The sequence below is a fragment of the Hemitrygon akajei genome, chromosome 6, assembly GCF_048418815.1.
Source record: "Hemitrygon akajei chromosome 6, sHemAka1.3, whole genome shotgun sequence".
Lineage (NCBI taxonomy): Eukaryota > Metazoa > Chordata > Chondrichthyes > Myliobatiformes > Dasyatidae > Hemitrygon > Hemitrygon akajei.
This window is the reverse complement of record NC_133129.1, coordinates 88,224,566-88,237,160: the sequence shown is the minus strand read 5'-3', so window position 1 is coordinate 88,237,160 and position 12,595 is coordinate 88,224,566. Positions and strand designations below refer to the sequence as shown.

General features: G+C 42.4%; 1 protein-coding gene across 4 annotated transcripts in view; it reads right to left on the bottom strand.

The window, feature by feature from the left end:
* The window catches only part of LOC140729228 (misshapen-like kinase 1), a 333,768-nt gene that overhangs the window by 19,353 nt on the left and 301,820 nt on the right, over nucleotides 1-12,595 (bottom strand). For all 4 annotated transcript variants that reach the window (XM_073048755.1, XM_073048756.1, XM_073048757.1 and 1 more), the window contains 3 exons: nucleotides 8,462-8,629; nucleotides 3,523-3,666; nucleotides 1,073-1,207 (listed from right to left, as the gene is read on the bottom strand). In XM_073048755.1, the coding sequence (XP_072904856.1) occupies nucleotides 1,073-1,207; nucleotides 3,523-3,666; nucleotides 8,462-8,629 (447 nt within the window). The remainder of the gene's footprint in view (nucleotides 1-1,072; nucleotides 1,208-3,522; nucleotides 3,667-8,461; nucleotides 8,630-12,595) is intronic.

The following is a 12,595-nucleotide window of genomic DNA, read 5'->3' as shown; positions in this document are numbered from 1 at the left end:
GTTTGATAAAGAAAATTTATCAAAGTACATATATATCAGGGGTTCCCAACCATTTTTATGCCACAGATCAATACCACTAAGCAAGTGGTCCATGGACTCCAGGATTGGAACCCCTGATATATTCAAAGATATTTATTATCAAAGAATGAATAAATTATATAACCCTGAGATTTATATGCTTACAGGGCAGGCACAGAACAAGAAACCCAAAAGAACCCAATTTAAAAAATAAAGACCAACACCCAATATGCAGAGAAAGAGGGAAAAAAAACACAAATCATGCAAACAATAGAAGCAAGCCACAGCGTTTTGAACCAAGATGAGTCCTTAGATCTGAATCCAGCAGCAGCCCAGAGTTAGCCCAAAGCCTCTGGGTCTCACTTCATCATATTAGCAGGGCAAATCAGCATGAAGCTTCTAGACACAAATCACAGACTCAGCGTCGCAATGAGAGGAACGAGCAAAATCGGCCAATTCTGATACCCTGCCTTTCCAGTCCAGCTGAACGTTTAACACAACCCTGAGATTAATTTTCTTCCAGGTGTAGTCAATAAATTCATAGTAGAATAATAACCATAAGAATCATTTAAAGATTGCACCAACTAGTGTGCAACCAGTGTGCAGAAGATAATAAAATATGCAAGTACAGAAAGAAATAATAATAATAAATAAGCATGCATAAAGGAAGTTAAACTGCAGGAAGAATAACAAATATCTTTATCTTATCCGGTCCAGTACCTTACTTATCCTTTGCACACACTAAATGAGATTCAATGGTGTATAATTATGGACAGCAGCTGCAAAACTTCACTCCACTGTTTTATTTCAGTTATCAGGTACCCACTCTTCATTTATTTTTATCCATTTCCAAATGATACAAATTCCTGCCAACTACGAATTAACAACCAAAAGATTTCTCAGCCCTCAGCGATTGCCAATAATGTGTAAAGCTCTCAGCTGGTGAACCAATGCTTGGTGACTTGCACAGGATCCCAATGGAACATACAACTTGAGGACAGGATAGGGTCTTTAGGACACAGATATATTGGAAATTTAATGGTACTTCACTTACCCACTTTGTAGTGCACGCAGCCCTCCATATCGCCCACAGTGGTCCAGCCCTGCTTCTTCTCCACCTCTGGGTCGTTGTGCAAAATCTTATTCCGCAACCAGGACAGATAGTAAACACGGAGCTTGTTCCGTTTACCTAGGGACGGTAAGTGAAGTCTGGAATAACAAGCTGATCAAATGCAAACATTCCCTTCTTCACACCTCTTCAAGATTGCTTAATATCATTTCCAGTATACAAGTGTAAAGGAGAACAAAATAACTGTTACTCCAGATCTGGTGCAGCACAAAAAACACACTAGATAAAGAACACAATAAATACAAATATATAACGTTATGTACAAACGTTGATTATTATTATTAGTTCCTTTCCGCGCCTCGTGGCAATCTTGCGGGTTCTTTAACTTTTTTTATGAGGCCGAGTTGCCAGCTGGATGCTCAACCCAGCATGGATGAAAAGCATGCAAGGAGCTGGCCAGATTCGAATCCAGGACCTCTCGCCTCGAAGTCCAGTATGGATGCCACTGCACCACCAGCTGGCTAACACTGACCAACTAAATGTCCATAAAGTGATGCTAGGTACAGGAGTGTGTGTATACAAGATAACTGCTTGGGGAAAGTAACTTTTTTTTTTTGAGTCTGGTGGTCCTAATGTGGATGCTACATAGGCTGATGGGAGTGAGACAAATGGTCCATGGGCAATGGGTGGAATGCTTCAAGCCTATTACTGGCCCTTTTCTGGCACCTTTTTGTATGCATGTCCTTGACGTTGGGTAGGCAGGTGATGGTTACGCAGGTTTGACTATCTGTTGTAGAGCCTTGCAGTGCAATTTCTGTATCATGTGCAATGATACAGCACATTAAGATAGTCTCTACTGTGTATTTATAGAATGATGCGAGTATAGATGTGCATAGTCTATATCTTTTCAGCTTCCTCAAAGTAGAGGTGTTGGTGAGTTTTCCTGATTGTGTAGGTGTTCTGGGGCCAAGAGAGGTTGTGCAAGATGAGTACTCCCACAAGTTTGTAACTACTGCACCTATGACCCTTTTAAAACCTCTCTAGATTTTGCCTCACCAAACAAGGACCTATTCTGTTACAGGAGACAGAGCTGGACACAGGTTGGTTGAGGTCTCATCTCCTTGTCTGCAAGGGATGGGCCCCAGCTTCCTCAAGCTGGTCCCCTTCAACAACTCAGTCAACAATGACCCCTGCCTAACATTCAATGGCATGGTTCTGAAGTCATTGACCCTAGAGAGAAAGTGACACATGGACAGAATTTGATGAGAACTGACCTCAGCTGTAATTCCTGCCTCGTTGACGATATTATATTCTAGTGAACCTACATCAAAAGATCACTAGTTGGATTGCCATAATCATATGTAATTATGAAGGAGGCACACCAGTGGCTATACTTCATTAGGAGTGTGAGCAGCTTTGGGACTATGTCACCAAAGAGTCTAGCTAATTTCTGCAGATGAACGGGGAGAGCATTCTGACTAATTGCATTACCGTTCCAATGCACAGGATCGAAAGAGGCCACAGAGGTTGTAGACTCAGCCAGCTCCATCACAAGAAGGGGGCATCATTACGTAGGACACTCATCATCTGGGACATGCCTTCAGCTGTACCAGCGGGGAGCAGGTACAGAGACCGAGGACCCATTAAATGTTTTAAGAACAGCATGACGCCCTCGTAAGAGCAGTGAGATGTTTACAATGATGGGTCCCTGTAACTATTGGCCTTTGTAAGGAATTGTCTGAGGAGGACACAGAAAAGATTCGCGAGAATGATTGTTGGAGTGAACGGATTAACTTACAAGGAGCGTTTGATGTCTCTGGGCCTGTACTCATTGGAGTTTAGAAGAATGATGGGGGGGGGGGGGGGGAGAATCTCATTGAAACTTGCTTAATTTTCAAAGGCTGAGAGAGTGGATGTGGAAAGAATATTTTCTATAATTGGGGGAGACCAGGACCAGTAGGCAAAGCCTCAGAATACAAGGACATACATTTAGAACAGAGTTCAGGAGGAATTTCTTTAGCTAGGGGCAGATGAATCTGTGGACTTTATTGTCACAGACAGCTTGGAGGCCAAGTCATTGGGTATATTTAAAGTGGAGGTTGGTAGGTTCATGGTGTCAAAGGCTATGGGGATAAAGGGCAGGAGAATGGGGTTGAGGGGGATGATAAATTTCCCATGAGAGAATTGTGGAGCAGACTGGATGGGCTGAATGGCCTAATTCTGATCCTATGTTTTATGATCTTATGTACAAATTTCCTCCTTTCTGCCATTGGAGTTTTCAACAATCCATAACCACTACCTTACTATTTCCTCTTTTACACTCTACGTTTATTTTGTCTTCCATGTACTGCTGTCCCAAAATAACAAATTTAACACGTCAGTGATAATAAATCTGAATCCGATTCAAACACTGCCCGAGATATAAAATTACACACCTGATATTGTGATGAGGAGATTTAGCCCTTCCAAGACGTCCATCTGCTGGAAGCGCCGGCGACTGATGAGGCTGTACACTTTGCCCTGTCCACTCCGGTCCAGCAGCATGAGCCCATTCTCAGTCCCCACCAGCAGATTCACACCTTTGAGACAAGCACAGGGAGCAAAGTGAACACGGCTCACAATGGCAGCAATGATAATAGAAAATCCCACCACACTGACTACCCCATGGGAAACAGAGAAAGAGAATCTTATTTTCAATTGTCCACACTACAACTTCATGAACTTTAAGAGCTTTTCCAACCATTCTTTGTGGAGTGAAGCTATCACCAAATAACGAATAAGCAATTAGATTTAAAATTGATAAATTGGTTTATTGTGATCACATGTACTTAAGTACAGTGAGAAACTTGTCTTGCATACCGTTCAAACAGATCAAATCATTACAGTAGTCCCTAAGGTAGTTTAAGATGATGGGTATATTAAGATGGAAAATCAACCCAAAGATGATAGAAATCTGATGTACTTCTGACAGCCTAGAAAATCTTTAAACTGGACCAAGGACTGGATGAGAGCACAGGCTGGCTTTGATTTGAAACAAGTCATCTTACATAGTAGGACAGCACTCCCTTTACATTCTCCTTGAACAAGGGTTCCCAACTTGTGGTCCACAGACCTCTCAGTCAACGATAAGACTGCATGGCATAAAATAGGTTGGGATCCCCTGTGCTAGAACATCAGTTCAAAGATTACAAGCTCAGATTTCTGCTGAAGCTAAAGCTATTGTTCCGACCATCGTAGTCCTGCAGAGTGTGCAACAGACCCTGTTACAACAGCACTACATAACCTTTCTTGCTATAGTTGGGCCAAGGTCTACAAAATATGAGTCCTTAGGCCCTTCGATCTGTAAACCTCTGCCACTATAAACAGGGTAGCACAGAGAAATGCCCAGAATACCTCAAAACTACAGGGTGCTTCATTCAAACTGACAGCTAGATGGGGCTGGATGTATGTTACATCTGAAATGGTGACATGCACAAGATTTTAGACTATAAGACAATCTCCTTCCCACTGCTGCCTTTAAAGAGTTTATATGACTGTGTGGGTTTCCTCCTGGTGCTCTCTGGTTTCCTCCCACTGTCCAAAGACATACTGGTTGGTAGATTAACTGGTCAATTGTAAATCGTCCTGTGATTAGGCTAGAGTTAAATTGGGGAATCAGCAGGATGGCTCAAAGGGCTGGAAGGGCCTACTTTGCACTGTATCTCAATAAATAAGTAAAAATATAGGAGCAGAATTAGGCCATTTGGTCTATTGAGCCTGCTCTGCCATTTCATCACGGCTGATTTATTAACCCTCTCAACCACATTCTCATGCCTTCTCCCTGTAACCTTTGACACCTTGACTAATGAAGAGCCTATCAACCTCCTCTTTAAATATACTCAATAACTTGGCCTCCACACCCGTGTGTGGCAGTGAATTTCATTGATTCACCATCATCTGGCTAAAAAAGTTCCTCCTCATCTCTGCTCTAAAGGGACATCCTTCTATTTTGAGACTGTGCCCTCTGGTCCTAGGCTCACCCACTATAGGAAACATCCTCTCTATCTTGGCCTTTCAGTTTCACTAGGTTTCAATGAGATTCTCCACCCCCCCCCCCCCCCACCACCCCAAGGTATTTTTACAATGGCTTGTAAATATGCAGATTGAATATCGGACAGGTTAATGAGAGGAGAATGACCAGAGTGGTTAAAGCTGACATGAAGGTGACAGAAACTCAAATAACCATGTTACAACAGTGGTGTGCAGAAGAGCATTTTTGAGTACACAACATGGTGAACCTTGAAGTGGATGGGCTACAGCAGCAGTAAACCACAAACATACACTCAGTGGCCACTTAGGTACAGGAGGTAGCTAATCAAGTCAAGTCAAGTCACTTTTATTAAAATTTCAACCATAACTGCTGGTACAGTACATAGTAAAAAATGAGACAACGTTTTTCAGGACCATGGTGTTACATGACACAGTACAAAAACTAGACTGAACTACGTAAAAAAAACAACACAGAGAAAGCTACACTAGACTACAGACCTACACAGGACTGCATAAAGTGCACAAAAACAGTGCAGGCATTACAATAAATAATAAACAGGACAATAGGGCAAGGTGTCAGTCCAGGCTTCGGGTATTGAGGAGTCTGATAGCTTGGGGGAAGAAACTGTTACATAGTCTGGTCGTGAGAGCCCGAATGGATCGGAGCCTTTTCCCAGATGGCAGGAGGGAGAAGAGATTGTATGAGGGGTGCATGGGGTCCTTCATAATGCTGTTTCCTTTGTGGATGCAGCGTATAGTGTAAATGTCCGTGATGGCGGGAAGAGAGACCCCGATGACCTCACTATCCGCTGCAGGGTCTTGCGATCCGAGATGGTGCAATTTCCGAACCAGGCAGTGATGCAGCTGCTCAGGATGCTCTCAATACAACCCCTGTAGAATGTGATGAGGATGGGGGGGGTGGGAAATGAGTGGGATAAAGTGGCCACTGAGTGTACTACAAAACAACACACTCAAAATGCTGGAGGAACTCAGCTGGTCAGGCAGCGTCTATAGACAAGAATAAATTGATAACGTTTTGGGCCGAGACCCTTCTTTAGGTCTGGAAAGGAAAGGGAAGACTCCAGAATAAAGAGGTGGGGGGGGGGGGGGGGAAGAGAGAAGAACAATAGCTAAACGGTGCTAGGTGAAGCCAGGTGGGTAGGAAAGGTAAAGGGCTGGAGAGGAAGGAATTAATTATAAAGATGCTGATTGTACTGTATGTTGGACAGGTGCATACAGTATGTGTGGCAAATCTGCCACACTAATCACACAGACGAAGGACTGCAGATGCACAATGGGCCGCCAAGAAATAGACCACATTGTTAAATTAGCTTCAGTTGTGGTCTGGAAGCCATCCCAAGAAGACTGTGAAAGCTTGACTGGTGTGAATTACAGCATAATCTAGCGCGTTCACAGCCCAGTGTAAGATCATTTTGCAAGGGAACCCAATCCTTCACACACACTAAACAGGAATGTAATTAAGCTAGTCAGGTTCTACAAGCAAAAGCAGCTGCAAATTGCAGTGTTTAGTCATCATGGGCAATCCTTGTTATTGCGTCTGAGTACACCATTTGGCACAAAGTTGTAAGATACTTCAGCACGAAGAAAGCTATTCAATACATTCCAATTCATCACTCCAACTATACTTCAATAGGGGCTTGAGAAAATTTGCTATGTCATCAAAGACACTTGACAATTTCTACAGATGCACTGTGGTGAGCACTCTATCTGGTGTAGGTGGAGGTAGTGGTAACTCCACAGGATTGAAATAAGCCGCAGAGAGTTGTAAACTCAGCACCATCATAGCACTAGCCTCCCCAGCATCCAGTACACCTTCAAGGAATGATGCCTCAAAAAGGCAGCATCCATCATTAAGGATCCTTATCACTCAAGACATGCCCTCTTCTCATTGCTACCATCAGGGAGGCAGTACAGGAACTTGAAGGCACACATACTACCATCTGATTTCTGAATGGACATTGAACCCACGAACACTACCTCACTATTTTCTTTGTACTACTGAACTTTTTAATATATATACTTATTATTTACAGTTTTTATTATCATGTATTGCATTGTACTGCTGCTGCAAAAACAACAAATTTCACGACATATTCCAGTGATATTAAACCTGATTCCAATTCTGATTCTATACTGACACAGGTGGATAACATAGGGGTATAGAGTACAAATAGACAATTGCCAGAGGTTTCCTAAATTACAGGGAATTAATCTCTATGTCTATTGTGACTGTACATCAGGGTTTAATGTAAGTTTGGTTATTATGCACTTCGTCCTGTTTCACAGAAGCCAGAAGTCCCACACCACCAGGGTCAAGAACAGCTACTTCCTTAAAACCATTTGATTCTTGAACCAACCTGTACAACCCTTAACACTAGCTCAGTACAGCAACATTTTACACAACAATGTTTTGTTCTAATTGTTCTTTTTAGTAAAATTAATTTGTTTTTGTCAATGTTGCTCATCTGATACTATGTACCTGTGATGCTATTGCAATAAGCATTTCATTGTTCATGGACTTGTGCAGATAACAGTAAACTGCACTTTCCATATCACTTCTAGATTTAACTGCCTCTGTCATTTACACAATATTTTAAATCTGATAGACGATATCCAAAGCAAAAGTGTAAACCCATTCAAATCATCAATTTCGAGAGGACTAGAATATAAAAGCAAAGATGTAATGTTGAGGCTTTATAAAGCACTGGTGAGGCCTCACTTGGAGTATTGTGAGCAGTTTTGAGCCCGTTGTGCTGACATTGGTGAGGGTTCAAAAGAGGTTCATGAAAATGATTCCAGGATTGAAAAGTTTATCATATGAGGAGTGTCTGCTGGCTCTAGGCTTCTACCAATAGAATTCAGAAGAATGTGGGGGGGGGGGGGGTGAAATCTCATTGAAACCTATTGAATGTTGAAAGGCCTTGACAGAGTGGATGTAGAGAGGATGTTTCCTATGGAGGAGGAGTCTAACAGCAGAGAACACAGCCTTGGAATAGAGGGCCGTCCTTTTAGAATGGAGATGAAGAGGAATTTCTTCAACCAGAAAGGGTGACCCTGTGGAATTCATTGCCACGGGCAGCTTCGGACACCAAGTCATTATGTATATTTAAGGCAGAGGTCAATGATTCTTGATTAGTCAGGGCATGAAGGGATACAGGGAGAAGGCAGGGGATTGGGGCTGAGAGGCTAAATGGATCAGCCATGATGAAATGGCAGAGCAGACTCGATGGGCCAAATGGCCTAATTCTGCTCCTATAACATACTGTCTTATAAACAATCCAGGAGCCACAGTGGCAATTATGAGTTAACGTTTCAACCACTGACCCCATAAAGCAGCACAGAGTATTTCAGAGTTGAAGCGTTTCTTGTATTTCCTTATTTCTGGCGTGTCGCTGTGTGGTCGTGTGTTGGCTGGATTTACATTCACGACCGAACACTTCCTGTCATCATTTTTCTGCTGGTTTAATCGGCTCACATCACTGATATTCAACCCTAGGAAAAGGAAAAGTTCAAAGTAAATTTTATTATCAAAGTGCATATATGTCACCATATACAACCCTGAGATTTCTGTTGGGCACACTCAACAAATCTATAGAATAGTAACCGCAACAGAATCTATGAAAGACCAGAGTGCAGAAGACAACAAGCTGCAAATACAAAAAGAAAGAAATCGTAAAAAAAATAAAAATCAAGAACCTGAGATGAAGAGTCCTTGAAAGTGTATTAGCAATCAAGGTTAACTATAGAATGCATGTACAATCCTTTCCTGCTCCAAGGTTTTGCCAATGGCCTTTTTGATTTGCACTGTGCTTGCATTCTCCAAAAGAGTAAGGACTCAACCAAAAATATTTGACTACATTGAGCAGAATGTGAAATGATACAATGGTAAATGGACTGGCAACTCCCCAGTGGCAGGATTAGGATTGTGAAATACCTGTGATCCTACTGCAGACATCAACCTTGGTACCTTACAAGAGGAGGAAATTAGAAGAGAGATGAATTGGTGAATCAACTTTTAGCTAAAAGATCCTTATATTGAAGACATTACCTTGAGATTTATGCAGCACAGGAAATTTGATTTCTAATGTCTCTTAACCATTTATTTCCCATAGAGGGCAATATTTGCTTTAAATCCCCAGGCAAATGGGATTATTCACATATGATAAGATACAGGAACAAGATTAGCCGCTCAGTCCATCAAGTCTGCCATTCCAGCATGGCTGATTTATTATCCCTCTCAAACTCCATAGCCTTTGACACCCCTTACTAATCAAGACCTATCAATCTCTGCCTTAAATGCACCCAATGATTTGGTCTCCACAGCCTTTTGTGACAATGCAGTCCACAGATTCACCACCCTACGGCAGAAGAAATTCCCCTTCATCTTTGACCGAAATGGACATCCTTCTATTCTGAGACTCTGTGCCCTCTGATCCTAGACTTCTCCACTAAAAGAACACTCCACTCTAGGCTTTCCTATAGTCGGTAGGTTTCAATGAGATCCTCTCTGATTCTTCTAAACTCCAGTGAGTACAGGCCCAGAGCCATCAAACACTCCTCTGAACTTAGCCGTTTCACTGCTGGGGTCATTCTCATGTACCTCCTTTTTATCCTCTCCAATAACAGCATATCCTTTCTTAGATAAGGGAACCAAAACTGCTCATAATAGTTACTTTCTTAACCAGAAAGCCTAAAGATGCTAAGCTACAGCCATCTGGTTGAAAGCTAAGTTCCCCACTAAAGCTGGTATTAATTACCTAACGAGTAAAGGTTCAGCTTTGCAGTTGTGCGGTTTACAAAACCAGAGTGCAAGAGACCAGACTGTTTGAGAAATTCTATGCAGTTCAAAATCCCCCTATTGTGTCCCAGCAAAGAAACCTATCAACTAGTATACAATACAGGCTGAGTAATGACTTCTTCCTTGAAATCACAACAGATTAGATTCCAGTAATTTGATATATTTGAAAAGAGTGCTTTAATAATCATGAGAAATTCTGTAGACACTAGAAACCTAAGGCAGTACACACAGAAAGATGGAGGAATTCAGCAGGTCAGGCAGCATCTATGGAAATAAACAGTCAATATTTTGGACTGAAACCCTTCTTCAGGACTGGAAAGGAAGGGGGAAGATGCCAGAATAAAAAGGTGAGGGGAGGGGAAACTAGAAGGTGATAGGTGAAGTCAGGTGGGTGGAAAAGGTCAAGGGCTGGAGAAGAAGGAATCTGATAGTGGAACATAGGAGAAAGGAAGGGGGGGGGGGGGGGAGACCCGGGAGAGGTGATAGGCAGGTGAGAAGAGGTAAGAGGCCAGAGTGGGGAATAGAAGAGGGGAGGGGGAGGGTATTTTTTTTAAAAACTGGAAGGAGAAATAGATATTCATGCCATCAGATTGGAGACTACCCAGACGGAATACAGGTGTTGCTCCTTTACCCTGAGGGTGGATTCTCCTTGGCACAAGAGGCGGCTTTGGACCGCCATGTTGGATTGGGAATGGGAATCAGAACTAAAATGTTTGGACACCTGATAAATACTCTCAAATCTCGTAATGGCAGTAAGAGAAGGAACAGCTCACTGATGACACTCACCATGCACAAAAATTTTTATCTGAAAAGCATTATTAATCCAACTTAATGACAACACTCCCAAGAACCTCTTTTCTTCTGATTCTGCAGTTCAATAAAGCCTCAGCTCAATTTCTCATGACGCACGCAATCCCTTTACAGCCCATCTTCTTTCATCCCTGCATCCCTTGCAGATCTCTGCAACAATCTGCTTCCGGCTTCCTGCAAACGTTTTACCTCTGTCGGTGGGAATGCTTTTGGCAGCTTAGACTCCTAAGCTCGGAATTCTATAACCACCTCCTGCTTCTTGAAGATGTAGCTCAAAATCCATAATACTGAGAAAGCTTTGGGCAGTCTCCTGTGTGTTGGTGTAAAATCCTGTAAACTGTTTTGTGTGGCACAAGTGCTCCAAATGGTTCAGCTGTCTCAGCTCAAATTCTAACACTTGTAATCCCTTTACAGCCCTCTCCTCTCTAACTTCGCAAATTTCTACAGATTACTGTGGAGAGCTTTCTAACTGGCTACACCACCGTCTGATATGGGGGCAGGGGGGTGGTGTGGCTACTGCACAGGACTGAAACAACCTGCATCATGTTGTGAACTCAGTCAACTCCACCATGAGCACTAGCCTCCGTAGTATCCAAGACATCTTCAAGGAGCGATGCCTTAAAAAAGGTGGCATCCATCAATAAGGACCCCCATCACCCAGGACATGCCCTCTTCTCATTCAGGGTGGACTTACAGGAGCCTGAAGGCACACACTCAACAATTCAGGAACAGCTTCTTCCCTTCTGCCATCAGATTTCTGAATGGACAGTGAACCCATGAACACGTCACTACTTTTTAAATTCTGTTATTGTTCTACTTATTTAATGTAATATATATAAATTCATTGTAATTAAGTTTTCTCCCTTTATTATTATGTATTAATTGTACTGCCGCTGCAAAGGCAAAAAATTTCAAGACATATGCTGCTGATATTAAACCCAATTTTGATTCTGAACCACCATCAATCTGGCATCCTATACTGTTTCTGGTCTCACAGCTCCATTAAGTTTGACTTCTGGCACTATCTATGTTGACTTTGCATGCACTCTGAGACTGAGCTTGCCTCCCCTGGATACTCTGGTTTCATTCCACATCCCAAAATATGATGTTTGTTAGATGATTTGGCTGTGGTACATTACAGGTGGGTGGCTTAGATGAGCAACTATATATATAGCTCAGGTGCCAAAGACTTTTGCACAGTATTGTATTTGTCAATGTGGAGTGGAGACAGAGTTTGTACATCTGGCATAACAAAGGATTTTGGGAATGGCAAGGGTGGAGCACTGCAGGAGGGGTGCAGAACTGGTGGCAGAGAAGGAGTGCCAGGAGCAGTGGCTGACATAGGTGCAGACATACCCAGCCCTGAGACACCAGGCAAGGTCATTTGATCCAAACAATTGGTGTATTGATCATTACAGAATGTCTCTGTTGCTTCCTGCTCTCTCCCCTCTCCCTTCCCCTTTTCCCAATCACTATTTCCCTCTCCCTAACCCGTTCCCACTCTCAGTCCACATAAGAGACCCATATCAAAATCACATTTATCATCACTCACATACTTCATGAAATTTGTTTTTTTTTGCAGCAGCAGTACAGTGCAATACATTAAATTACTACAGTACTGTGCTAAAGTTTTAGACACCCTAGCTATTTGTGCCCAAGGCTTTTGCAAGGGACTGTAGATAGGGTCATAAAGGAAGCTTTTTGCACTCAGCCTTCATAAATCAACGTACAGGTTTTGGATGTTCTGTTGCAGTTGTATAAGACATTGCAAATCAGGATCAGAAGCAGGTTTAATATCACTGACATATGTCATGAAATTGGTTGTAAAGCAGCAATACAAAATAACAAGT